Below are 23,238 nucleotides of genomic sequence, written 5' to 3' on the forward strand. Positions count from 1 at the left end.
AACCTGCTGTGCTCATGATGCAGAAGTACAATCAAGTTCCGCTCAGAGCAGACTCAGGCACACCGGAAACAGACCACAATCCCTTCAGTATAAAGCTCCCACGCCCATGGTGAAAACCAAATATTATAAAAGTTGTATCTGTTTTGAGGCTCTTGATAATTTACTATGAGACCTGAAATGATTCACTACATCACTAAGTCAGTCATGCTTTGAAATAGTTTAAACAAAATCTTGTTGTAGTTCTTGGCCCCCATAGTATTGTATTATTTATTTCATTTTAGTTATTCATAATTATAATATGTCTTAAGTTTTGAATAATATATTATGTTCATGTGATTTCTTTTGTCTGTATTTCTCAGCAGATTTGTTGAGAAAGCTTTTGTTTTGGTAGTTTGTACAGGAAGTAGCTTCAAATTACTTAATTGACGGTAGGGCTCCCTTTGGGGGAGAGAGACGGGGAGGGGGAGGAGGGAGCAGTGAAAGGGAGGAGGAGGACAGAAGGAGGTGAGGAGGGCCACTCAGTCATTGTTACCACCTCGAGGACCGGCAGAGACCTCGCTGCTGCCCGTTTTCTTCAGGAAAGCCGTTCAGGTAAAGTTCGTCGATCATGTCGGTGTTTTCGTGGTCGGAACTCCAGCACCGCCGCGCGCGCGCCTCGCTGCCGGTGAACACCGGCGCGCGGGGCGAGCGGCGAACCTTACTATCAGTCAGGATGATGATCCGAACTGTCGTCTTTTGTCTGCGCGCGCCCCCTGACATCTCTTAGTGTTTTAAATTCAATCTTTAAAGCCGCATTAATAATTTCTTTAACGGTTAATCAACCCTGTCACATTATTTTGACAATCTATCATTTATACATTTAATTATTATATTCCGGAAGTCACCAACTGAGAAACTGAGATGCTAATTTTGCAATAATACACGCTTTAAATCCAATGTGTTTATTTCCAGAAACTCATATGTATTTTGGAGTAAACAATAATTTGTGTTGTTGTTTTTTAAAGGTGTATAATGAGGAAAACGTGCCTGCTGTCATGGGTGTGTACTGACATGCGGCAAAGATAACAATAATAATAATAATAATAATAATAATAATAATAATAATAATAACATTAACAGAGCCATATAAAAAAACATTTTTATGCAATAAAAATATTTTAAAAAGATGTAATAGCCTAAATTACAATCCCTGTTTTTGCTGTTTTTACAAAAGAACATTAATATTACAATCATTAAATATTGTTTATTTAGGGACAGAGTACAGATGGAAAAAAGTTAGTTATACATAATTTTTTTTCTTTTTGTGTGGATTTTAATATTTAGCTATGAAGAAATCCAATTTGTGGAAGGCATCTGTACGGTTTTAAACTTAAAAATCTGTTTCCGTTCATGTTTTGTGTGAATTTCTTTCCCCCCGACGTGTTCTGAATTTTTGTGTTTATTTTTTTAACTTTCACAGATCCATTAGAGGCAGTTTGCATCACTGTTGTCCAGTAGGGAAGCTGAAGGAGGAGGAAAACACTCAGATGGAATCTGGGCAGTGATGGATGCAGCCAGCCTCAGCCTCAGCCGTGTTGGATTATGCAGCCCGACCCGAGCGTTTTCCCCATGAACCGAACAGATCTGCCTCTTTAGCAGTTCGTCTCGGCGTGAATGCGTCTCATGCGTGTGCCGATCAACATGGACGCGCTGTGGGTGCTCTCCTTGTCCATGCTGACGGCGTGCGTAGCCATCCCCATGGATGCGGCGGCGGGCAGCCACAGCCTCTTCACCTGTGAGCCCATCACCCTGCGCATGTGTCAGGAGCTGCCGTACAACGCCACCTTCATGCCCAACATAATGAACCATTATGACCAGCAGACCGCCGCCCTCGCCATGGAGGTACGGTTCCTTTGTTTTACGCTTGAACGCAGCGTTCCATGGGTGTCCAATTCTTTTTCTAATTTACTAGATAAGGTGTTCATTTCTGAATGAATGAACACACCTGATTGAGGTACGCGGACGATGAGGAAAAGAATAAAAAACAAACTCTGTGGATTCTGTTTGTTTATGAATTTATATTCACGCCTCATACTTTTTACTTTCTATTCTTTATCCAGGTTGTTCTCCTTGTACGTTTTCTTCCTTATTTTCAGAACACCTCCTGCATTTATCCTTTCTAGGTTAGATAATAAAGAAATGATTTGCATAAAAGAACAAAATTAAGTAAAATAATTTCACATGACCAAGTTATAACTGGTATTTTTCTGATTATAGAGGATGTCTGTAAAGAAAATTGAGCTTAAGAATGCATTTCCAAATATTTTTTTTATTCAAATCGTTGTGAATCGGGAGCAGACGGAAAAAAGCAGTTTGAAAAAGCTTGTAGTTGTTATGTAAAATCTAGAATCAGCGGGTCTCAAGCTCCCTGCTCCGCTCCGCAACGGGGAGGGGAAGAGGGGTCGGGGTTGCTCTGCACCAATAGTCCTACCCACAACTGTTGCTGCTCTGCAGAAACTATGTCCTAGAAAATGGCCCAGGTTTTTTGATTTAGGCTAAAAATAGAATAATCATAATTGAAGGCAAGGCAAGGCAAGGCAAGTTTATTTGTATAGCACAATTCGTACACAAAGTAATTCAAGGTGCTTCACAAAACAGAAAAATGCATTAAAATCACAATACATCATAGAAATAATCAACGTAAAATTTACTTTAAAAGAAAAGAAAAAAAAAATTTGAAAATTGATTTAAAAATAAAGGAAGGAAAGGAAAGAAAAAGTGCAGATAGGACCTTTCAGTCATATACACGACTAAACAGAAATGTTTTAAGTCTAGATTTGAACATGAACACAGAAGAGGCCTGTCTTACGACTTCAGGGAGGCTGTTCCAGATTTTAGCTGCAGAATATTGAAACGCTGATTCCCCTTGTTTAGTTCTGACTCTGGGAATCAACAGGAGGCCGGCCCCTGAGGTCCTCAGAGTACGAGATGGTTCATAAGGACCACTGAGAACGTTTTTACATTAGATCAAAAGATGATTGTTCAAACTTTGTAACAAACGTGTACAATTTAGTCTAAAAAACAACAACATTTTTTCAACTTTGTGGCTGGATCTAATACTCAGACGTATGTGGAAGTAAATCTGGATGTTTTAGATCAAAAACGGTCAGAATAGCATTTATACTAAGACTTCTGACAGGTGACGATCTATAACTCTTCTGTAGAACCGATTGGCTGATCATCTGATCTACCTGCTTGTTGGTCCCGCCCACATACACGTCAGGAGTAATGTCTACGGCCAAAACACCAGCTTGAAATCGGCCTAAAAACCTGTTTTACTTGGCTGCATTAGTGCCCCGCTTTGGTTGCGTCATCCTCTTCAGAACATGAACTGTGCTATGTTTGAACAATCTCACCGATCCGTCAGGAAGGTCAGACTGGAACCTCCGAGCGGACGCTTCGCCGCCGGCACATCTGCATGTTTGTCTGCATCGCTTGTCTGTTTTTGTGTACATTTGTTTGCATCCTGCTTCTGTTTGTCATGGCTCTGGTGACGGGGGGGGTTTACTCTTCGACCTGACCCTGCCCCGCCCTCCCCGCCTGGCCCCCGCTGGGATGTGCCAGCCATCTGTGCCCGCTCCGCCGCGCTGTGTAACAGAGCGGGAGACGGAGAGGTGGAGGGCAGGAGGATCAGCGTTGCTGCGGTTACGTAACCTCTGAACGGGGCCAGCTGTGGGAGCATCGTGACACCACAGCTGTGCTCCCACTTTACCACGGCTGACGTCCTCACCCTCATCTTCCTCATTTAGTCACGCAAACTCCTCCTTCTGGAAGAGTTGGGCACCAGGTTTGGATGGTGTTCACTCGGATTGGTCACGGATGCACCATCAGGTCTCTTTTAGCGCTCAGAAGCGGCGATGGGGTTTGGACCTGCTTCCCGTTTTCTCCGTGTTTCCGCTCAGATCAGGCTTTTGGAACAGAACTCAAAGCCTGGGAGACGTTGCGGGCAGCCAAAAGAGAATTGACAGTTGATTCTTAAAAGGGAATTAGGTCTGCTTAACGGCCATGACGGTGATGATGAATGCTGGGCGCCGTGGAGAAACCCAGAGCTGGACGGTGTCCAGATCCTGCAGTTTTAGTCCAAACCTCATCTGGTTTTTCATCAAGTTCTGCTCTTCGTCAGGCTTGTACAGGCTGGACTTTGGTGGTGATTTATCATCACATCATTAGAGATCCGTAAAATCTAGTTGAGCTACGCTCTAATGAGCTTTAAATTAGTCTCTGTGTGCATGAATTTAGATGTAAATCAAGGCAAAAATATATTTTTTGCTGTTCCTTCTAGTGATTATCCTCTGACCGCCATATGACCCCACAGCTGAAATAGGATGGGAGCTTGGGGGCTTGGGATTCGCCCATTATGATGCCCGATGATGGTGTGCCACATTCTGGCTAGAGATGTGGGAGCGTGGCAGATCTGAGTGGCATCACAAAAGAGAGCTCAAAGAAATGGGCTAAAATCCTCTCATTTAGACATCAACGCTCCAATGAAGGCCCACAATGGAGTACGGCACGGACACCTGGGCAGGAGGGGCACTGTTCCGACAAAAGCTGCTCATTTTTTCCATTAGCTTTTTGGTATAAATCTAGAAAAAAGCATCCTTGTAGTGTTCAGAACAGTCCATGTGTTCCACAAAAGAAATTCTGCTCATGAAAAGGTCATTTAAAGATACATTTTACAGTTAAATTCACGGCACACTTTTTTATAAGTAGCAAAAACGTGATGTAAGAAAAATATATGTAAATCCAGGCAGATAACTAAAAAAGAGATCCTTTGGAGGTTGAAAAATCTGTTTGCTTCGTTTGTTTGTTCAAAGGCTCTTTTAAATAATTGACCTCATTATGATTCTTCTTCCTCCTGATCTTTGTTGTAGGTTAAAAGTCCTGCCATGACAAATATTTTTTATGTATTTTTGAACTTAGCAGATGTTGTAAAACATTAAATGTGGTCTGTAAAGTTCGACTCCAATCATCTTTTGATCTATTTCAAATGCAATCCGTTATTTTTTATGCCGTTATTTTTAGCCAAAATATGGAAAAAAAACAGTCTTTTTCTAGGACCTAGTTTCTGCAGAGCAGCAGGAGTTCATTAGAAATTCACCTCTGCTAGCATAGAGAGAGCTCTCCATCGCTGAGAGCTCTCTGTTTGCATGCCCACTAGCTCACAGCCCCCCTCACACCTCCCAACCTAACAGTTGCGGTGCAGCAAAAATGAATATTGGTGAGCAACATTCAGGCGTACAGTTTTGAGCCAGAAACCAACTCAGACGAGAAAAAACAAAGACGTAGAAAACGTATTTTCTATGTAACTACACAACAGCCCACGAAAACAGAGAAACAATGCACACAACTTCACGTTTTGAAGAAAGAAATACTTAGAAATAGAATTTTAATCTTAATTTTCTTCATACACGTCCTCCATATGAGAAAAATACCACAAGAACCCCAAAATCGCCATTTTCATCGGGGTGGGTCTTACATGATTTTTTACATTTTATATATTTTTTTGCGGTTGAATACATTTTTACAATCCGCCAAAAAGACGAAAATGTCCAGGAAGTGACCCAAAAAAAAAGTTTTTTTCTAAAATCCTCCCAAAAACTAGTCTGGTTGATGTCGTGTAAACTATGACAGGCTCACAAATTGTTGTTAATGGAGGCTGGATGAAGAGATAACAGGCTGGAGAGGACGGTTCTCCTGATCACACAGGAACACAAAGACTAATAAAGGCCTGTTTTTTAATCTACTTACCCTCCTCCTCCTCCTCCTCCTCTTCCTCCTCCTTTTCGAGGTAGGTAAATCAACACTCTTGTCTGGGGTTTACAGCAGATAACTGTGTCATGTTACAGCACACACTCCACCCACTGTGTGTGTGTGTGTGTGTGTGTGTGCGTTTGTAAAGGACAGGGATACCTGTTTGATGCTAACGCTGAGTGAAAACACACAGCAGTGTACAAAAGACTGTGTGTGTGCAGACGTGCTGTGATGAATCCTCGCCGGCGTGACCCGCCCCACAAAGCAGCCTCTTGTTTTATCGAATGTTTGACAGCGTGTTTATGGGCCGCACTGAATGAAGCTCATCCGGGGCTCCAGAACCATCTCAGCTTCTCCAACACTTTCTTGGCAGTGAATGACACGGCTGAACGGTCAGTCCGGGCCCGCGCGCGCCCCCCACTCCCACCCGCCTCCTGCGCCTCTTTTGTCCTCCGCCCGCTCAGCGCGGGGCTCACCCGTTTCCTAGGAAACTCTCCCAATTGTACCGTCAACAAAGGGAGCTTTTTTTTTTTTCAAAATGATTTCGTTGTTGTCTCTCTGCGTCCCGGGAGGTGATCTTCTCCACGCCGCACCCTGACCTCTTCCAGCCCCTCCTTATCCACCGCGGGTCACCATGGTGCTGAGCTTGGAAATGTGGAGATCAGCAATGGCAGCAGAGGGAATTGGTGGGGGCAGAAAGTGTTAGGAGGTGGGGGGGATGCTGGGAAGAGTGGTATTTCCAAAAGAACAATTCATCACAGACCATTTGGCCGCGGTGGGCTTCTCTGTGAGCTATTCATCAGCCACAGCATTTTAGCTGCAGACTCTGAGCCTTCATTAAAAACGAATGATTGCAGCGTTTAAGGTGCACGCTCACACCGCTGGGTGCACATAATTACACACACTTAATGAGGAGGATCTCACTGATCTGAGTCCAGATTCTTACAGCTGCATGAGGTTAAAGTCAGTTCAACACTATTTATATTGATATTTGATATGGATATTTTTAGGCTGTTTGTTTTGCATACAAATATCATTTCTATCAACATTTTCAATGTCTATGTGCGTTAATTAAAAAAAACACATAGCAGCTTCCTCCTAGTTTTTTACTTGACGATCTCTGAAAAATCCACTACTCTTCATTTGTTTTCAAGTGGTGTTTTTTATCATTTGGACACCATCCATCCATCCATCCATCTTCAGAACCTCTGAATCCCTTTCGGGGTCATGGGGTTGCTGGAGCCTATCCCAGCTACTGTTGGGCAAAGGCACGCCTAGGGCCTATGAAGTATGTTTTTGAACTGTGGAAGGAAACTGGAGTGAGAAGGGTCCTGGCTGGGATTTGAACCACGACCTACTGTGAGGCAAGAGCACCAACCACTACATCACTGTATTTGGACAAAAACACCATTATAGAAAAACTGTTCTAAATGCACACTAATTTGGTTGCAGAGTTTCAGGTCAAATATGCTGAATTTACCATCCATCCTTTATAATCACTTATTCCTGTTTGGGGTCATGGGGTTGCTGGAGCCTGTCTGTCTTAGCTACAGTGAAGGCGCAGTACACTCTAGACGGGTCCATCACCGGGCCACAGAAAAACAGACAACAACTTACAATTAAGAGCCACCAATTAACTTATGAAACATGTTTTTGAACTTTAGTAGTTTAGAAAGTTAGATTTTGCATGCCTGTGCATGGGGGAGACCCTAGGGAAGACCCCGGACACAATAGAGACTCTTTCAGCTGGCCTGGAAACGCCTCAAGAGTGGATGGATGTTTGGTAGAAAATGTGATAAAGGTTTGACAGGTGGAATCTGTTTCTGGGGGGGTTGTTTTCACGCACTTGGTTAAATTCTGAAAACTTTCAAACCGTAATCTAGTTTTGTTTGTCTTCTCAATTCACTTTTGAGAGTTTCCTGTCATGCAAATCTATCAACTTCTTGTTTTAGGTCACTACTGTCTGAAACAGAAGCTGACTGGTTTCCAACTAAACCCCCGTTAGTGTGAATCAAAGATCGTCATGTCGCAAAACCACAAGAATCTTTACAACAAGTCTCCTTTCAAGACGGCTTTATTGTTACGTTTTGAGTATACATTCTGACAAGACGACACTAATACATTTAATCAGGCTATCTAATTACATATTTGCAGTAATAATCAAGAAAATTATGTTAGTAACAAGAGAAACAGTAGAGGAGAAATGGCACAACTGACAATTTTCTGTCCCTGTATCGCCCTACACTCCCTACTGTTATAATTTTAAATTGATATGCACCTTTACTTCATTATTCTCACTTAGAAATATAGATTTTTGTACCAATACATCATTCACTGTCTCTGGTTCACTTCCTGTTCCCCTGTATAGTCTGTCCTGATTCCCACTGTAGTAAACCACACCAGGGTTCACTTGAATCCGTCCTAAGAACCATGTGTTCAGTCTTGTTTGGTCCACATCAGAGTCCAGACGAGTTTTCACACTTTCTGAACAAACTCTGGTGTTAAATTTACTGAACTGAAAGCATGTGGGGCTGCAGTTTACAGAGGGGCGTGTTAGTCCCCAGCTTAGATCAAAAAATCTCTAAAAACCTGCATGAATACTTCATGAGTTACGCTGCGGGATACTCACAGAAATTATATCAGCGCCACCCACCCCGCCCTCCAGCCCCTGCATCCTTTTAACTCCATGACCGGCTCGGATCTGCTCCAGAAATCCACCAGATGTTTCCAGCGGAGAGTGTGAGCTCCTCTGGAGCTGCTTAAACAGAAAATACACTTCAAGCTCACAGCAGCACAGGCTGGAGAGATGAGCAAAGAAGGCCTCGATGATAAAAATAGAAAGCTGCACAATAAAAAAAAAAAAAGGTTTTCTATAGTGGATCATCACTGCACATAGCCTACATATTTACTCAAGCGTTTCCTGTGGCACTTTCACTAGATTTCATTGCAGTGCACTCTACAGTTTGGATCTGCAGCCTGCAGGGATCAAGTGAAAGAGAGAGGATGTAAGCTTGTTTAAACCGCATTAGTTCATGTTTGAGGAGCATCTCTGATCCAGTAATAGATGTCACAGAGCGGCACAGCGGAGGACTCATCTCCCTGTTAGCAAAGTGACCTCACTTCTTCTTGCCGCTACATTCGGTCCGTCCGGAAACCGTCTTTCTCAACTCGCCAATCTGTCTAAAGAGCTTTCCATCATGAGCTTCAAATCGAATGTTTGGATGCTCATCAGATGCCTGAGAAGAAGATCTGAAGTAGTTTCAGTTTGTTTGTTAAAATATTTTGGATTAAATTAAAGAGACACATGTATATTTCAGCTAGGAACCTCTTGACGTCCAGATTGAAGCTCATTTAAAAAAAAAAAGCGAGATGGGTCAATAATGTAGCATTTCCATCAGATGTTACATCTTTTCAGGGTTTGTTTTCATGCACCGCCCTGTTACAGGGGTCATTTATCTTTAAGGCGATAACGCCCCTTCACTTGCCCCTCCCCCTCATTTCTGTCATGCCGGCGTCTTTCAGTTTGGGGGGAGGGTGCTTGGGAGTGTGATTGACTTGGGTGGGGTTTCTGTGCCGCGAGAGAGGCAGAGAGATGCTGCAGTTAGTCTTACTTTGTGGGTTTAAAGAATTCACTTCCGCTGGTGGGGGTGGGGGTCAGATGGGGGTGAGGGGGTCTGCGTGATGTGACAGAGTGTCAGTCGGTCGCAGCGTGGGTCCGGCTGCGGCACAAAGGCGCCGTCTCCACCAGCAGAGGCAAATCTCTGCATGTGTCCATCTGGGGGGGCGGGGGGCTTGATAGAAAAGGAGGCCAGCCCCCCCCCTCCCTTTTTGTCTTTAGAAAACATCTCAGAAGTAAACTTGCCCCGTGTGCCCACTTGCAGCCGTTTCATCCCATGGTGAACCTGCGGTGCTCTCCGGACCTGCGCATGTTCCTCTGCGCGCTCTACGCCCCCGTGTGCACCGAGTACGGCCGCATGACGCTGCCGTGCCGCCGCCTCTGCCTGCAGGCCAAGAGCGACTGCTACAAGCTTATGGAGATGTTCGGGGTCAGCTGGCCGGACGAGATGGACTGCATCAGGTTGGTGAGCAGCTGCAGCTGCTTCTCTCCTCCATCAATCAGTAGAAAAACCCATTTCTCTCTGCAGCATGAAATGACCCAGACCTTCTCAAACCCCCCCTCACAGGTTCCCAGACTGCGATGACCCGTACCCCCGTCCCGCGGACCTCCTGTCCAGCTCGGACACCACAGAGTCTCCCATCTCCGTGCAGAGGGACTACGGTTTCTGGTGTCCTCGCGAGCTAAAAATCTCCCCAGAGCTCGGCTACTCCTTCATGGGGGTGCGAGACTGCTCCCCCCCTTGTCCCAACATGTACTTCACCCGGGAGGAGCTGGCGTTCGCCCGTTACTTCATCGGCGTGGTGTCCATCGTCTGCCTGTCTGCCACCCTCTTCACGTTCCTGACCTTCCTGATCGACGTGGCGCGCTTCCGTTACCCGGAGCGACCCATCATCTTCTACGCCGTGTGCTACATGATGGTCTCCCTGGTCTTCTTTCTGGGTTTCCTGCTGGAGAACAAAGTTTCCTGCAACACGGCGAGTCCCGGGAAGTTCCGAGCCTCCACAGTGACCCAAGGCTCCCACAACAAGGTTTGCTCTTGAATAATTCCTGTTTTTTTCCCCCCCTGAAATCTGAAAATCTAAACTAAACCTTTTTTTTCTTAGGCCTGCACCCTCCTCTTCATGGTGCTGTACTTCTTCACCATGGCGGGCAGCATCTGGTGGGTCATCCTCACCATCACCTGGTTCCTGGCTGCCGTCCCCAAGTGGGGCAGCGAGGCCATAGAGAAAAAGGCTCTGCTCTTCCACGCCTGTGCCTGGGGCGTCCCTGGCATCCTCACCGTCACGCTGCTCGCCATGAACAAGATCGAGGGGGACGGCATGAGCGGCGTCTGCTTCGTGGGGCTTTACGACCTGACGGCTCTGCGCTGGTTCCTGCTGGCGCCTCTGGGACTGGATGTTGTGGTGAGAGCAGAAGTTGACAAGAACACACCTGATCTTTCTGCAAAATGGATTTCAAGAAAAGTCTAAAGAGGGACAACTGAAGAGGACCTCATGTGTGTTCCCTCAACATTTCTTCTCAAAAAACGTGCTTGGTGTTCCCCTGAATGTGGTGAAGCTGATCACACAGATGCCTCAGACTCAGATTAGTTTCCACCTCTTCAGGTGGTTTGATTGGTTATCAAGATAGGGACAAAGACACAAAAAACTAGACACTAAAATGCTAAACCACCAACTAAATCTACCTAAAAGAAATTTGAAAAAATTAATTTTACGACATTTTATTTTGAAGAAGAGTCCATACGGTCAAGCTGAGCATAGAAATGAACACAGACATGATCCTAGACATGAATATGTTTAACCACAACAGAGGACATGTTTCGAAATCAACATACTATCAAAAGTTTACTATTTTTGAAGCACGGAGAGGGAAGTATCATGGTTTCTACTAATTGAAGAGCCCCAAAAATTCTGCCTTAACAAAAACAGAAAACTTGTGACTTCATCTTTTATTTATAAACAGACGAGTCAATAAGCTCATTTAGACTCACTTTTAGTACTAAGTGTAAATTTAAACTCCTCCAATGGATTTTGATCTAACGCCACCTGAAGCGTCATTGGGAAGCTAAATGTTGGTTTCAAAGCTTGTAGATTTCAAATGGCGTTATTGTGGCGAGCTCGCAAAAGTGGCGTTTATCGACTGCTCGCACATTTTTTACTGGAATATTGTGGAAATTGAATACATAAATCCCTGGCTTGAGCTGAATGAAATGATATAACATACGAAAAGAACATATTAGGATTGTGGGCGTGGTTAACTAAAAAACCAGCGTTGCTAAGGAAGTCCAAAATGTTACTTTTGGTGATTCTTCTAAACGTTCCACAGACCTGTTAGTCACCTCCAGGTGACCAAAAGATGAAGTGGTTGCTGTGAAGATAAAACCAACAGGAAAGCCGCCATTTTGGAAAAAATAGTGTTGATTTTTATTTGAATGAATTTGTTATGTGCAGCTCTGACCTTGTAGCAGCGACTCAGCCAGTGATGGTGGGTCCAAAGGAGGCGGTGACCAAAATTTGACCTGTAATGAGCAATGATCAAGGGCAAAATTAAAAAAGGATTTTTACTATCGATAAATTAAAATTTCACCATGAATGAAAGTCATATTTCATGGGGTGGCCTAACTTCATCCTCTGCTTTCTTGAATCTCACTGCCTTCACCTCTTCTTCCTGACACTGAAGCTCCTTATCCAAAGCGTCTCCTGTCGTCGCAGGTAGGCGTGGTGTTGCTGCTGGCGGGCATCGCGGCGCTCAACCGCGTCCGCATGGAGATCCCGCTGGAGAAGGAGAACCGGGAGAAGCTGGTGAAGTTCATGATCCGGATAGGTGTCTTCTCTGTGCTCTACCTGGTTCCCCTGCTGACCGTCCTGGCCTGCTACCTCTACGAGAGCAGCTACCGCGCTCTCTGGGAGACGAGCTGGGTGCAGAGGGAGTGCCGGCGTTACCACATACCCTGCCCTTACCAGGTCAGTGCAGGCTCCATCTGTAGTGGTGTTCAGAACACTTACATCTGCAGAAGAGGAGTTTAACCCTTTAATACCGGCGCCTTAGCTCTCGTCTTTTGATTACCATTTATTCTTTAGCCGTTTACGCATTGATTGTCATTCCAGCAGATTCTGAAGCAGCTTTGCGTTGATATGCAACACTTAACATCAGTTAAGTCTGGTTCCAACATGGCGGCGTCCATTTGATCGTTCCAAACATTTGATTGATTTCCTGTATCCCGCTTTTAAGTGGTAAGGGAGGGGACTTCCTACAAGCTTACCCCTGATTGGCTAGAGATGGTTGCCATAGAAACTATGACTCAGATTTAAAAAAAATGGCTTTGGTTGGAGCTGGGATGAAGCCATTTTCTACGTATGATGTCACACTCACTCGGTCCAGTTCTCATGTACGGTCAATTGTTTCTGCTCAGACATTCTGCTGCAAACTGCAACAGATGCAGCAGGAGATGCTCTAAATCTGTCCAGCAGACCCCGGATTAATCCACTGTGCGCGCGCATTTCTGCAAAGACAGGAGGAGGTCGCAGGGGTCAAGCTGCCGCGCTTCACAGACAAAGCACAGTGGAAGTGCTGCCGGCGCTTCAACCCTGCTGCATGTCTGAAAACACTCATCGTTCACGCTGAGTCTGATTATTTTTATCCTGAAAACTGCAGCGCCTCCTCTGCCTGTAGCCAAATCTGCATTCATGTTTAATGGAGCGCATCTGCTGCGTGGCTTCCTGACTGCAGTGAAGAAGCTGCTTCAGGTCACCCAGTCTGATTTGTAATGAGCGTCTCTGCTGACTGCAGTTCAGCTGATGTGGATCAAACCAAAGATCTAAAACCGTCTGATGCTTCCTGAAGTCCTCTTTGAGAGTTTCCTTTTTTCCCCAGTCGGTTTTTGTTCCTTTCTTACTCAAATAAGACGCGTAAAAGAAGTTTTTCTCACTTCAGACCATTTATTGATCCAGCAATGAGCTTGTCCTAGCTGCCATCATGCCGTTGGAGAGGGGAAGAAGGTGTCAGTCAGTTATTTGGACCACACAGAGAGAAACATCCAGACATTCTCACACCAACGGCTAAATTGAGACCACCAGGTCACATGACCTTAACAGCACATCATGTTTTTATGTGTTTATTTTTTTAGGTTGAGCGTACGAGCCATCCTGACCTGGTGCTCTTCCTCATCAAGTACCTGATGATGCTGGTGGTGGGAATCCCGTCTGTGTTCTGGGTCGGCAGCAAGAAGACCTGCTTTGAGTGGGCGAGCTTCTTCAACGGGAAAAGACGCAAACAGTAAGGAGACACATTTTTTTTACATCTCAAACAAAAATAAAACATAGTACAAAGGTGATGTCTTCTAAAAAAAAAAAAAAAAGTAGGATACATCAATAAATTTAGTGTGGTGAGGAAGCTTAAAAAAGCCTGTCTACATTACTTGAGACCTTTTCAGAGCAGTGTTTTTTTTCTTCACTTCAATGTGATGTTCACCTGAACTACGATGTAGAGGGAGAAAATGACAGAAAGTAGGAAGAGCAGCAAACCCACATGTTCAAACCAAGGAAAACATTTAAAAACAGTGCTTAGGAGGTGCACAAAACTTCTGAGCATTTTTTTAGCAAACAGCACCCCCTCTCTTTCAAAGCTGGAACTGCATGACATATAAACGGGTGTTTGATTGGGTAAAATATAAAAAAACAAAACAAATGAGGTCGAGATATTTTTAAGTGACCTCTGAACTCAAGTGTTTAACCCATTGACTAAACTGGACTGCGCGACCCGCTGGAGAATCCGCTGGAATTGAGTAAACTGTTAAAGTAGTTGAAGAATGTCAAAAGTGGAGCTCAAACCTGGTGGTTAAAGGGTAAAGGGGTTACACCTTCACAGAGGCTTAAAAACAACCATGTCAGTTTAGCAGGCGACCACTAGGTGTCGTCTTACCAAAACAAACAACAGTTTTCTACGTGGCATCCCTGGATTTTTAACCCTTGTGCTATCTTAGATGACCCCACCCTGACAAAGGTGGATAAAGGTGGAAAGATTTCATGTAATCCATGGACACCAGTGAAGATTACAAATCATTGAAGAAAAACGGTTCAGAGCACTGTCTAGTGCAGGGGTCGGGAACCTATGGCTCGCGAGCCATATATGGCTCTTTTGATGGTCACATGTGGCTCGCAGACAAATCTTCAATTTTTTTTTATTCATCAGACCAGTCCTTCTCGGGCGCGATGCGATGCCAGAGGCGCGCAGTAGTAGCGGTGCTTGGAGAGAAGGATCTGCGCCAGCATTATCACTTTACTATTATTTATTATTTCACAGAGTTTGTACCACCCGGAAACCTGTGAATTGCCGTGCCTAAAACTGCGTGCGCGCTCCAGTCTCTGAGAAAGAGCGCGCAGTAGCGGGGACGGGATGTGTGAGGGAGAAAGCAGAGGGTGAGGGTGGAGTTGTGGGCACGGCCAGTAGGTGAATCGCGCAGGGATTGTAAAAACGTAAAACCTGCTGCCCGTCACTCACTGCAGTGTGTGAGTGTGTGTTTGGCTCCCCGTCTGCATGTGATCAGTCTTTGTCACATCTAAAGAACATTCAGACCTAAGATCACGTTTAAAGTCTCAACGCCTGCACGAAGCAGAAACTCACCACGAATCAACCAGACTAGACCTTCAGCAAAACTACCACGAGAAATACTCATCATTTATTAGCAACAGCATAAAGATATTATTAAAAAGAATCCACAGACTTATTGTACTTTAAAAATGTTGAAATTACATCAAATGCACACATTCACTTGTATATTTAGTTTTAAACATATTGTCGCGGACTGAGTTTAACTGGGTGGCTGTTGGGCCGTGTTATAAGTTCTGGAGTTCAATGAACGCATCATGCAGAGATCTGATTGGCCCCCAGTTCTGTCGCTCAGCCTGTTGTTAGGTAGTTTGGACCAATGGGGTTCAGCTATGGGCCGAATAAGGGAAAGGGGCGGGGGGGGGGGGGGGGGGCTGGAGCGGGAGCAGGAGAATATAAAGTTAGGAGAAGCGCTCTCGTCTCGGCGGGAGAGATCCAGGAGTTGCTGAATTAATTTACGGCATTTGTTACAGCCAGCATTAACCAGAATAAAGAACCTTAAAAGAGGTTAAGTCTCAGTGTGGGAAAAGGACACCACATTATTGTATGGCTCTTTCGAAATTACATTTCAAAATATGTGGCATTTATGGCTCTCTTGGCCAAAAAGGTTCCCGACCCCTGGTCTAGTGGGTCTAGATGACCCAACTCCCAACGTTAAAGTGCCTAGGATACCACAAGGGTTACACCGGAATGAAAAACATTTAAGAGGATTTTTGATTGACAGTTGAAGGTCAAATCGGGGTTCTAGAAATGTTCTAGTAGGCGTGTCTTTCCCGCCCTTAAAAAAAGGGGGTGTGGTTACTGTTTTGTGATGTCATGTTGGTCTAAGACTTTTATCGTAAAACAGTGACCTCACGCACACACTGTCCATCTGTAAACAGTCTATGGTGTGAAACCCGATCCCTCTTTGCGATCACTCCCCCTCCCCTCCAAACTCAGCGCATTAACCCCCTCTCCCGCTGCCTGCTCCACCCACTCCTCCATCCTCTTCTACCACACCCATTTCCCCGCCACCTTCCCCCTGTCCCTCCCCACCCTCCTCCGTCTCTCCCTCCCAACACTCCCCCCTTCCTCTTCCTCCTCTTCCTCCCGCTGTAGTGGGATGGTCAATGACAGCAGACAGGTGCTCCAGGAGCCAGATTTTGCCCAGCTGCTCTACAGAGACCCCAACACTCCCATAGTGAGGAAGTCGAGGGGCACATCCACCCAGGGGACCTCCACCCACGCATCCTCCACCCACCTGGCCATGCTGGACGAGCCTCCCAGCGGCAGCACCAGCCGGGCCGGTTCGGTACGCAGTGCTCGCTCCAAGATGAGCAGTTACCACGGCAGCCTGCACCGCTCCCGAGACGGCAGGTGGGTCGCAGCTGCTGAACGGACCCCGCGGAGCGACCCTCCACTGAAGCTCACCCGTCTTCTCACCGCAGGTACACGGGCTCCAGCTTCCGGGCACCAAACGACCGGCCCCCCTTTGGCAGCCTGCCGCGCCTCAACGCCCAGTCCAGACACTGCAGCACCAACCGGCTGGACAGCCTCTCCAGGCACGGCTCCACCCTGAGGCTGGAGAGCCAATCGCAGCACAGCAGCATCAGGGACCTGAGCCCCGCCACGCAGGCGGTTCTGTCCGGAAACGGAATACGCAGAGTGATGGAGGAGGACGGAGCCTGAGCCGCCCACATTCTGAACAGATGGAGGTTTGTGAAGGCGCTGAAGTTGGAGCGCAGCTTTAAGACACGGGACCAAAAACCCCAATCCGACTTTCTTTGTTGACCAGTTTGGACAAACAGACTCTGAAAAATGAAGACGGACACTTCTGAGCCGGTGAAGAACAAAATGTGAAGGACTCTGAACCTGCACTTCTGCAGATCTTTATTTTTGTTTTTTCTTCTTCAGACTTTTTCTGTTTTTTCCTCATTTCCTCTAAAAAGAGCTGTAAACTACGGTGGCCCTGAAGTGAAAATTACATCAACAAATCACATGAAACAAACAACAACATGAAAGCATATTAAAGATCACTGACAATTTAAAAAAAGGAAAGAAAAAACTATTACATTTTAGAAATCAAAACAAGATTACAAAAATTAAATGGAGAAAAAAAAATTTCCGGGGAAAACAGTAATTTCCTGAATTCAAAACGAAACAAAGTTAAAGAGTTTTTAAAAACAAAACAGGAAAAGGTAGGTATATTTACAGGACTTCCCTGATTGGATGATGTTTGGCTTTTCCATTGCAGAGGGTCTTTAAAGTAATATCGTCTGTCTGGAAGAAGTCGCCGTGTCCAAAGAGGTAAACAAACATCCAATCAGTGACGTCCCAGAATACCTACATTTTGTAGTTTATTTTATTCTTTTAATTTCTGGAAAGTACTTTTGTTTCCTTTTCACATTTTGGTTTCTGAACTTTTGTTTTTGTTTTGCTTTGTCGGGATCATTTGCATGTTTTTGCATTCAGTGATTTGGACTTCAGGGCCACCATAGTAAACCGCAGCTTGATGCTAAAAAGGGAAACGTTGAAATTCAAACTCCTGCTTTACATTTAGTTAAAACTAAAAGGATGAAGAGAAGAACTTTGACATTGAACGTAGTTTTCCGTCTGGACGTTCATCCTGTAGCTGCTGCGAGAGCAGAGCACTTTTCTAATAAAGACGTTTTCTACAGAGAAATAATCACACGGACGCACGCGTCATGTTTGTAACAGCCCTCCGCTTTATTGAAATACACCGGAGTATGGTTAATATGAGTTCTCCACATCGCCGTGGCAACCAGTTTCATACATTGTTTTTTTTTGTTTGTTTTGACCTTACACCTTAAATAATTTTTGTGCAAAAGAATCTACATTGCCTGTAGTGGGTTATCCTCAAAAAAAAACAAAAACAAAAAAATAACGAAAACGCCCAAAACTTCCATGAAGTAAAACCGAATAAAACGATGATTACATCTATAACATGCAAAACTGTACAAATTATTACAAAGCAATCCTAAAAAAAACCATAGGTGTAGTGATATGAAAGAGCAAAAACAATATAGAAGGTTACTGTAGATAAGACCTCACTGAAATGTAAAGGCGTTTGAAGTTTAGATCTTGTGGCACTTCAGCCGTCGCCCTTCATCACAGCCAGCTTCAAGGCCCTCGCACTCCAAGCTCCTCTGGACATCAGGAAAGCCGAGGGGGTAAAAGTCGCTTTTGTTTGGAGTAAAAATCAGCTTAGAAATCCATTTAAAAAAGCACCAATTGGAATGGGTTTACAGTTGCTTCCCTTATTGTTGGTAATAGAGGAATGAAGCAGGTCTGGGTGTAGAAGAATGTGCTTTTCCCCCCTGATGCTACCATCATCCATTCTGCTTCCACGTCTGATCAGGATGAAGAGGTTTGGTGACTCTGCTTCTGCTTCCATCCACTGTTTTACATTCTGGTTTTAGCATCTAGATTTCCTGTAGGGATCGGCACAAAAAGGAGGCGGAGCTTCTTTCAAACAAGACTTCAGGGAGGAGAAATAAAAAAAAAAACATCTTTAGAAAAAGAAAAAAAACACACACACACACAAGTGGTTAAAAATGGCTTTTGTGTCTGAAAAGAAAATCTCCAAAAACAGAAAGATTCATCGTGTCGCTTTCTATAGTATTTTCCTTATCATATATTACTCTCTACTTTGAACCTATGTACACTGGTGATGGGAGGAGTGTGTGGGTTTGGTTGTACAGCATAGTAGAACGCTACGACGTAGGACGGCGACCCCCCCACGGCCGAGCAGAGCTGTGATGTCAGTTTGACGGAGAAAATTAAAAATATTAAGTCACTGCACTTATGAGCAAAAAAACAAATAAAAATCTTTTTGTTTTTTTTGAAACACTTTTTTTCTTTTGCTGCACCCCAAAAAAGCGGCTGAAGGAAGTCAGGGGGAGGGGGCGGAACTCCACCTTTCTGCCTCCCCATCTGGGAAATAAATTAAAAGTGTCCCCCGAAGCCCCGAATGCCGGTCCTATGTACAAGTACAAATCCTCTTCTTTTGCATCGGGGAGGGGGGGGCAACATCTCTACTTTACAACGACCCCTCCCTCAAAGAAACGTCACGCTCGCCGTGTTCGTCACTCATGGAAGAACGTGTTTATGTGGAGCAGGAAGGAGGTGGAAGGTGCAGTTCTGTGGGGGGTGGGGGTTGGAGTCCTGAGCTGCTGGGCTGGATGGGTGGGGTGAGGGGGTTGGGGGAAAGGCGGGGGGCTCATGTGTCCCACCCCGTTCTGTCCGTGCTCTCCAGGGAGAGGGACTTGGTCTTGTGTGGGGACGCCGGGCTGGGGGGGCTGCTGAAGGTGGAGCTGTTGGAGGCCGTGGAATGACGGGGGGAGTCCGAGTCCTGAGGAAGAAGAGGAGAAGAAGTTTAGGAGAGTGTGAGTAAAATAAATAATCCCCCCGCCCCCCCTGGCTGTCGGCGGCGGGCAAACAGCTAGACTACCCAGAGATCCATCATGCGGGGGGGTGAAAGCTGCCAGTGCTGCGTTCAAGGACACATGAATCTCCCGATTGGTGACGTCATCAGATGAAAAGATTCATGAATGGTTTGTGATCCACCCCCCACCCCCACCCTTTTCAGTCATCACTTTAACAAACTGGTTCAAAACATGCAAACTTTATTCCAACCAGTTTCATTCACAATCACTCCTGCTGGTTCTCAGATGGACTCTTCCTGTCTGGGAGGGGCATGAAGGCAGGCGGGCGTCGTGATTGGCTGCGATGTGAAGCTTTGTTCAATCAGCAGCCAGAGATCATGATGAGGCTGACCGATGCGGCGGGGAGGGGGTGGGGCATGTCTGTGCTCTCACGGCAAACACTGCGTGTTCCTGTGTGTGTGCGTGTGTGTCTGGCTGCACACGTTACCTTCATCTTACTAAGCAGGGTCCTTAAAGCCCTTTTCAGATCGGGGGTCTTCTCCGACGGGGAGACCGCCTGCCACTGCAGAGGAGAGTTCACACTCAGCGCCCAGCCCACAGACCACATGCTGGGGAGGGACATGAGCCAAAGCTGATGGGGATGGGGGCACAGCACAAGCAGGTCCAGGTAGGTGGGGGGAGGGGGTCGACCGTCAGCTTCTACCGCCTCATAACTGATGCAGGTTCAGGTGATCCATGAAGGAGAACTACTCTGACCCGAAGCAGCAAGATGAGAGCCAGCGATGGGATGAAGGGGGGGCTTGTTTAGGGCTGATGGGAGTTGGGAGGCCTTGTTTCCAAAGAAACAACTGTTTATTGAGGCGTTGTGGTGGTTGGGGGGACACAGATGTTGCTAGGCTGATGCTGGGTGGACACTAAACTCTACATCAAACTTTGAACTCCTTCAGATCCTTGCATGTTAAACCCAAAGAAGTCTGGAGTTAACCGCACAAGCCTCCACTCACCTCCTTGTCGAACTGCGAGAGAGGAGCGTCGATGCAGTCCATCCCTCCTCCAGAGGACAGGGAGCTCTCCGAGGGAGACGTCATGGTCTGCCGTTTGGACCCATAGCTTCCTCCCGACAGCTCCCGCCGCAGAGCGCTGCCGTTCTGGGAGGACGGGCCTGAGCAGAGAAGAGGAGAGAGGAGCAGAGAGCCGGTTTGTACACAGAGGAGCGTGGCGGTGACACCAAGAGCTGCATTCACTCACGTATGCCCAGTCCGCTGCTGGCGCTCATAGAGCGGCCCGGCTCCCCCCGGTTCTTGGTGATGGAGGCGATGCTGGCGGAGCCGCTGAATCCTGCGCGGCTCTCCTGAAGACGGAGGTTCTGGTTTAGACGCAGGCGGTGGGAGAACATAGAGTGCAGTGTGGGGGAGAGCAGTGAGGAGGGTGCACGGCTACAGAGCATGCTCACAAACAGAAAGATGGTGTCGCTACGTAGGAGGCTGCACCTGTAGATGCAGCCTGTGTGGGTGGAGGGTGGAGGTAGCAGGAGGAGTGTGTTTGTGTACCATGGGCAGGTCTTTGAGGATCTGGATCCCGTCTCCTGGTCCCATGTGGGCCACGTGGTTGAAGTTGGTGGGGTTGGAGATCAGTTTGTTCCTCATCTCTGGGTCTCGCAGCATCTCTCTGGACGGAGGAACAAAGAAATGAAGGACAAACTCCTCACAGCGAGTCAATAGCGGAGCGCACTCAGGGCCCCCACCTTCTCTGTTGAAGGCGCTCCTCTTCAGGCACTCGGAACGAGAATCTCCTCTTGTTGTTGTTGCTGCGCACCATCTGCTTCCTGCTCTGGTCTGACGTCTCCGGGACGACCAGCTCATCGCCCTCTGAAAGACCGCCACGTTTACAAAGGGAACGCTGACGAAATGCTTCTGACCACAAGCTCGGAAACGCCGTTGCTAGGCAACAGACTGATTTTCATCACATCTCTGCTGCATCTCGACCTTTTCATCAGTTCAGCAGCTTTCTTTTTTCCTGTAGCACCAGACCGGCACAGAGTCTTACCGGCCATCTTGTTTCTGAAGTAGATGAGGCGCACAGTTTCCAGGCCCAGCAGGTTCAGAGAGCCGTCCACATTCAGAGGTCGTACCTACAGAGGGAGCACATGTAGCATTAAATATTGTTTTTTATGTGACAGCCAAAAAAAATGTATTAAAAAACAATTCCTGTGCTGTCCACCAGGTGGCGGCAAAGAGTCACATGCTGTGCTCTCCTGACCTTCTTGAGAGGAATGGTCTGGATCCACTCCATGGTGTTGACGTCAAACACGTCCACGGCGTTCTCGCTGTACACTGACAGGTAGGGGGCGTTGTAGCCTAATCAAAACAATAATTTTATTTACTTATTTATTTCAGTTGATGACATCACTGAAGTGCGTCAGTCAGAGACTCACAGGCAGCGTTGGGCGTGGCCGGCCACATGAGCTCCTGCTGGCGTGAGCGGTGGCCGTGTGAGTCCACGTACACCCCGATGGAGCTGAAGCAGAGCAGCAGCTCTTTGCTGGAGATCTCCACGGCGCACAGCGCCTCCAGGTTCTGCTGTGGGATGAAGGCCAGCGTGTGGTCCTCGGGGTGGAGGAGGCTCACCATGGCCATGTTGTCAGGGATGCTGTCAAAAACCAGACGTTCAGTTTCTGCGGTGGGATGGTCGTCTGTCTGCTGGACGTCTGCTGTGTACCTGTAGCGCACGAAGCCCGACTGGTACCCCACATAAAGGCGATCTCCAAACAGACCCATCCACTGAATCGCAGCAGGAGCTTGAACGTCTCGCAGACGGCGGTAATGGGCTTTGCTCCTATTCACCTGAAAGATGGAAAGAAGCCCCGCCTTTAAGGTTGTTTGCTTTCTTAGATGCTTCGTAGTGGCGGTGGCTCTTTCTCACCTCATAACAGATGATTTTAGTCTTCATGGCCACACAAAGGCACATGAGCGAGCCGTTTCGGACTGGACCGGACGCGATCCTCTGGCAGCCCTTAGTTTCAACTAGCTTCTGGCAATCGGTCTCACGTCCGTCCAGCGCCATTATGGGGACGAGGCGGACGTGGCGGTTCTTGCCTGAGATGACCGCTAGCAGGTGCTCCTGGGGGATGGGGTCAATCTGGTAAACCTTTTTGTTGTCGCCCACCCGGATGATTTCTGAGGAAAGAGATGAAAAGTTATTTATTTGCGTGGAGGAAAACATCTGCGTCCAGACGTTCTGGTGGGTCGTACCATCTTTGGTAACATGGATGACAAAAAGGCCTTCCTCATTGCCCAGCGCCACACGTTCGTGATCTGAGGGGACAGACTCATTTTATTAGTAAACATAGAGGACATTTCGGGACTTTTAAGACGCCCAAAATGCTGACATGACCCACCTATGATGGCAGCAGACTGGGTGCCCTTGATGAGCGGCAGCGTGCTGTCGTACGCCTCCTTCGGGACGTAGACAAAGCGGTCCTTCAGCTTGTTTTTCTTGAGGATGCGGTGGAGCTCACCGAGGAGCCCCACCCACTTGTTTCTCTCCTGGTCGCTGTCCGCCAGCATCAGGATGGAGGTCTTTTGGCTGCTGGAGGCGGACAGGTGGGAGGCCGTCACCTGAGGGGAAAGCATGGAGATGGTCATCGAGGATCTGCATGGCCGCTGCCTGCAGGCGCCAACGCGGCCACTGCTGCAGAACTCACTCTGAAGATACAGGGAATGTCTTTGCGGCTGGCATGGATGACGTCTGAGGCTAAGACGGAGCTGACGGAGAACTCTTCATCTCTGAAAAGGAAGGAGCTTGTTTAAAAAAAATTGTAAATAAAAAGAAGCGGTG

General features: G+C 46.7%; 2 protein-coding genes across 7 annotated transcripts in view; one reads left to right on the top strand and one right to left on the bottom strand.

Moving 5' to 3' along the window:
* Nucleotides 1-461: 461 nt before the first annotated feature.
* On the top strand, nucleotides 462-17,684 carry fzd3 (frizzled class receptor 3). 3 transcript variants are annotated; one of them, XM_020714553.2, is made up of 9 exons: nucleotides 462-591; nucleotides 1,460-1,881; nucleotides 9,672-9,868; nucleotides 9,975-10,437; nucleotides 10,513-10,812; nucleotides 12,121-12,372; nucleotides 13,536-13,684; nucleotides 15,956-16,372; nucleotides 16,444-17,684. In XM_020714553.2, the coding sequence occupies exons 2-9, from the start codon at nucleotides 1,654-1,656 to the stop codon at nucleotides 16,682-16,684; spliced, it is 2,247 nt and encodes a 748-aa protein (XP_020570212.1). In that variant the 5' UTR covers nucleotides 462-591; nucleotides 1,460-1,653; the 3' UTR covers nucleotides 16,685-17,684. The 3 variants fall into 3 exon arrangements, with proteins under 3 accessions (XP_020570212.1, XP_011490052.1, XP_004083717.1); XM_011491750.3 differs by having other exon boundaries at nucleotides 16,112-16,372; XM_004083669.4 differs by having other exon boundaries at nucleotides 16,115-16,372.
* Nucleotides 17,685-17,698: 14 nt separating this feature from the next.
* cdc42bpa (CDC42 binding protein kinase alpha) overlaps nucleotides 17,699-23,238 on the bottom strand; it is a 64,158-nt gene continuing 58,618 nt past the window's right edge. For 2 of the 4 annotated variants that reach the window (XM_023953171.1, XM_023953169.1), the window contains 14 exons: nucleotides 23,105-23,186; nucleotides 22,799-23,018; nucleotides 22,653-22,715; nucleotides 22,324-22,577; nucleotides 22,120-22,244; nucleotides 21,836-22,050; nucleotides 21,661-21,758; nucleotides 21,448-21,532; nucleotides 21,146-21,269; nucleotides 20,952-21,069; nucleotides 20,650-20,767; nucleotides 20,406-20,563; nucleotides 19,889-19,963; nucleotides 17,699-19,367 (listed from right to left, as the gene is read on the bottom strand). In XM_023953171.1, coding sequence (XP_023808939.1) covers nucleotides 19,236-19,367; nucleotides 19,889-19,963; nucleotides 20,406-20,563; nucleotides 20,650-20,767; nucleotides 20,952-21,069; nucleotides 21,146-21,269; nucleotides 21,448-21,532; nucleotides 21,661-21,758; nucleotides 21,836-22,050; nucleotides 22,120-22,244; nucleotides 22,324-22,577; nucleotides 22,653-22,715; nucleotides 22,799-23,018; nucleotides 23,105-23,186 — 1,867 coding nt within the window. In that variant the 3' untranslated portion in view covers nucleotides 17,699-19,235. The remainder of the gene's footprint in view (nucleotides 19,368-19,888; nucleotides 19,964-20,405; nucleotides 20,564-20,649; nucleotides 20,768-20,951; nucleotides 21,070-21,145; nucleotides 21,270-21,447; nucleotides 21,533-21,660; nucleotides 21,759-21,835; nucleotides 22,051-22,119; nucleotides 22,245-22,323; nucleotides 22,578-22,652; nucleotides 22,716-22,798; nucleotides 23,019-23,104; nucleotides 23,187-23,238) is intronic. The other 2 variants (XM_023953170.1, XM_023953172.1) reach the window with 2 other exon arrangements.

This window comes from Oryzias latipes, chromosome 24, assembly GCF_002234675.1.
Source record: "Oryzias latipes chromosome 24, ASM223467v1".
NCBI lineage: Eukaryota > Metazoa > Chordata > Actinopteri > Beloniformes > Adrianichthyidae > Oryzias > Oryzias latipes.

Coding starts and splice junctions, on each gene's coding strand:
- fzd3 (XM_020714553.2), top strand. CDS start 1,654: ATGCGTCTCATGCGTGTGCCGATCAACATGGACGCGCTGTGGGTGCTC. Junction 9,869..9,974: donor GACGAGATGGACTGCATCAG/GTTGGTGAGCAG, acceptor CCCCCCTCACAG/GTTCCCAGACTGCGATGACC. Junction 16,373..16,443: donor CACCGCTCCCGAGACGGCAG/GTGGGTCGCAGC, acceptor TTCTCACCGCAG/GTACACGGGCTCCAGCTTCC.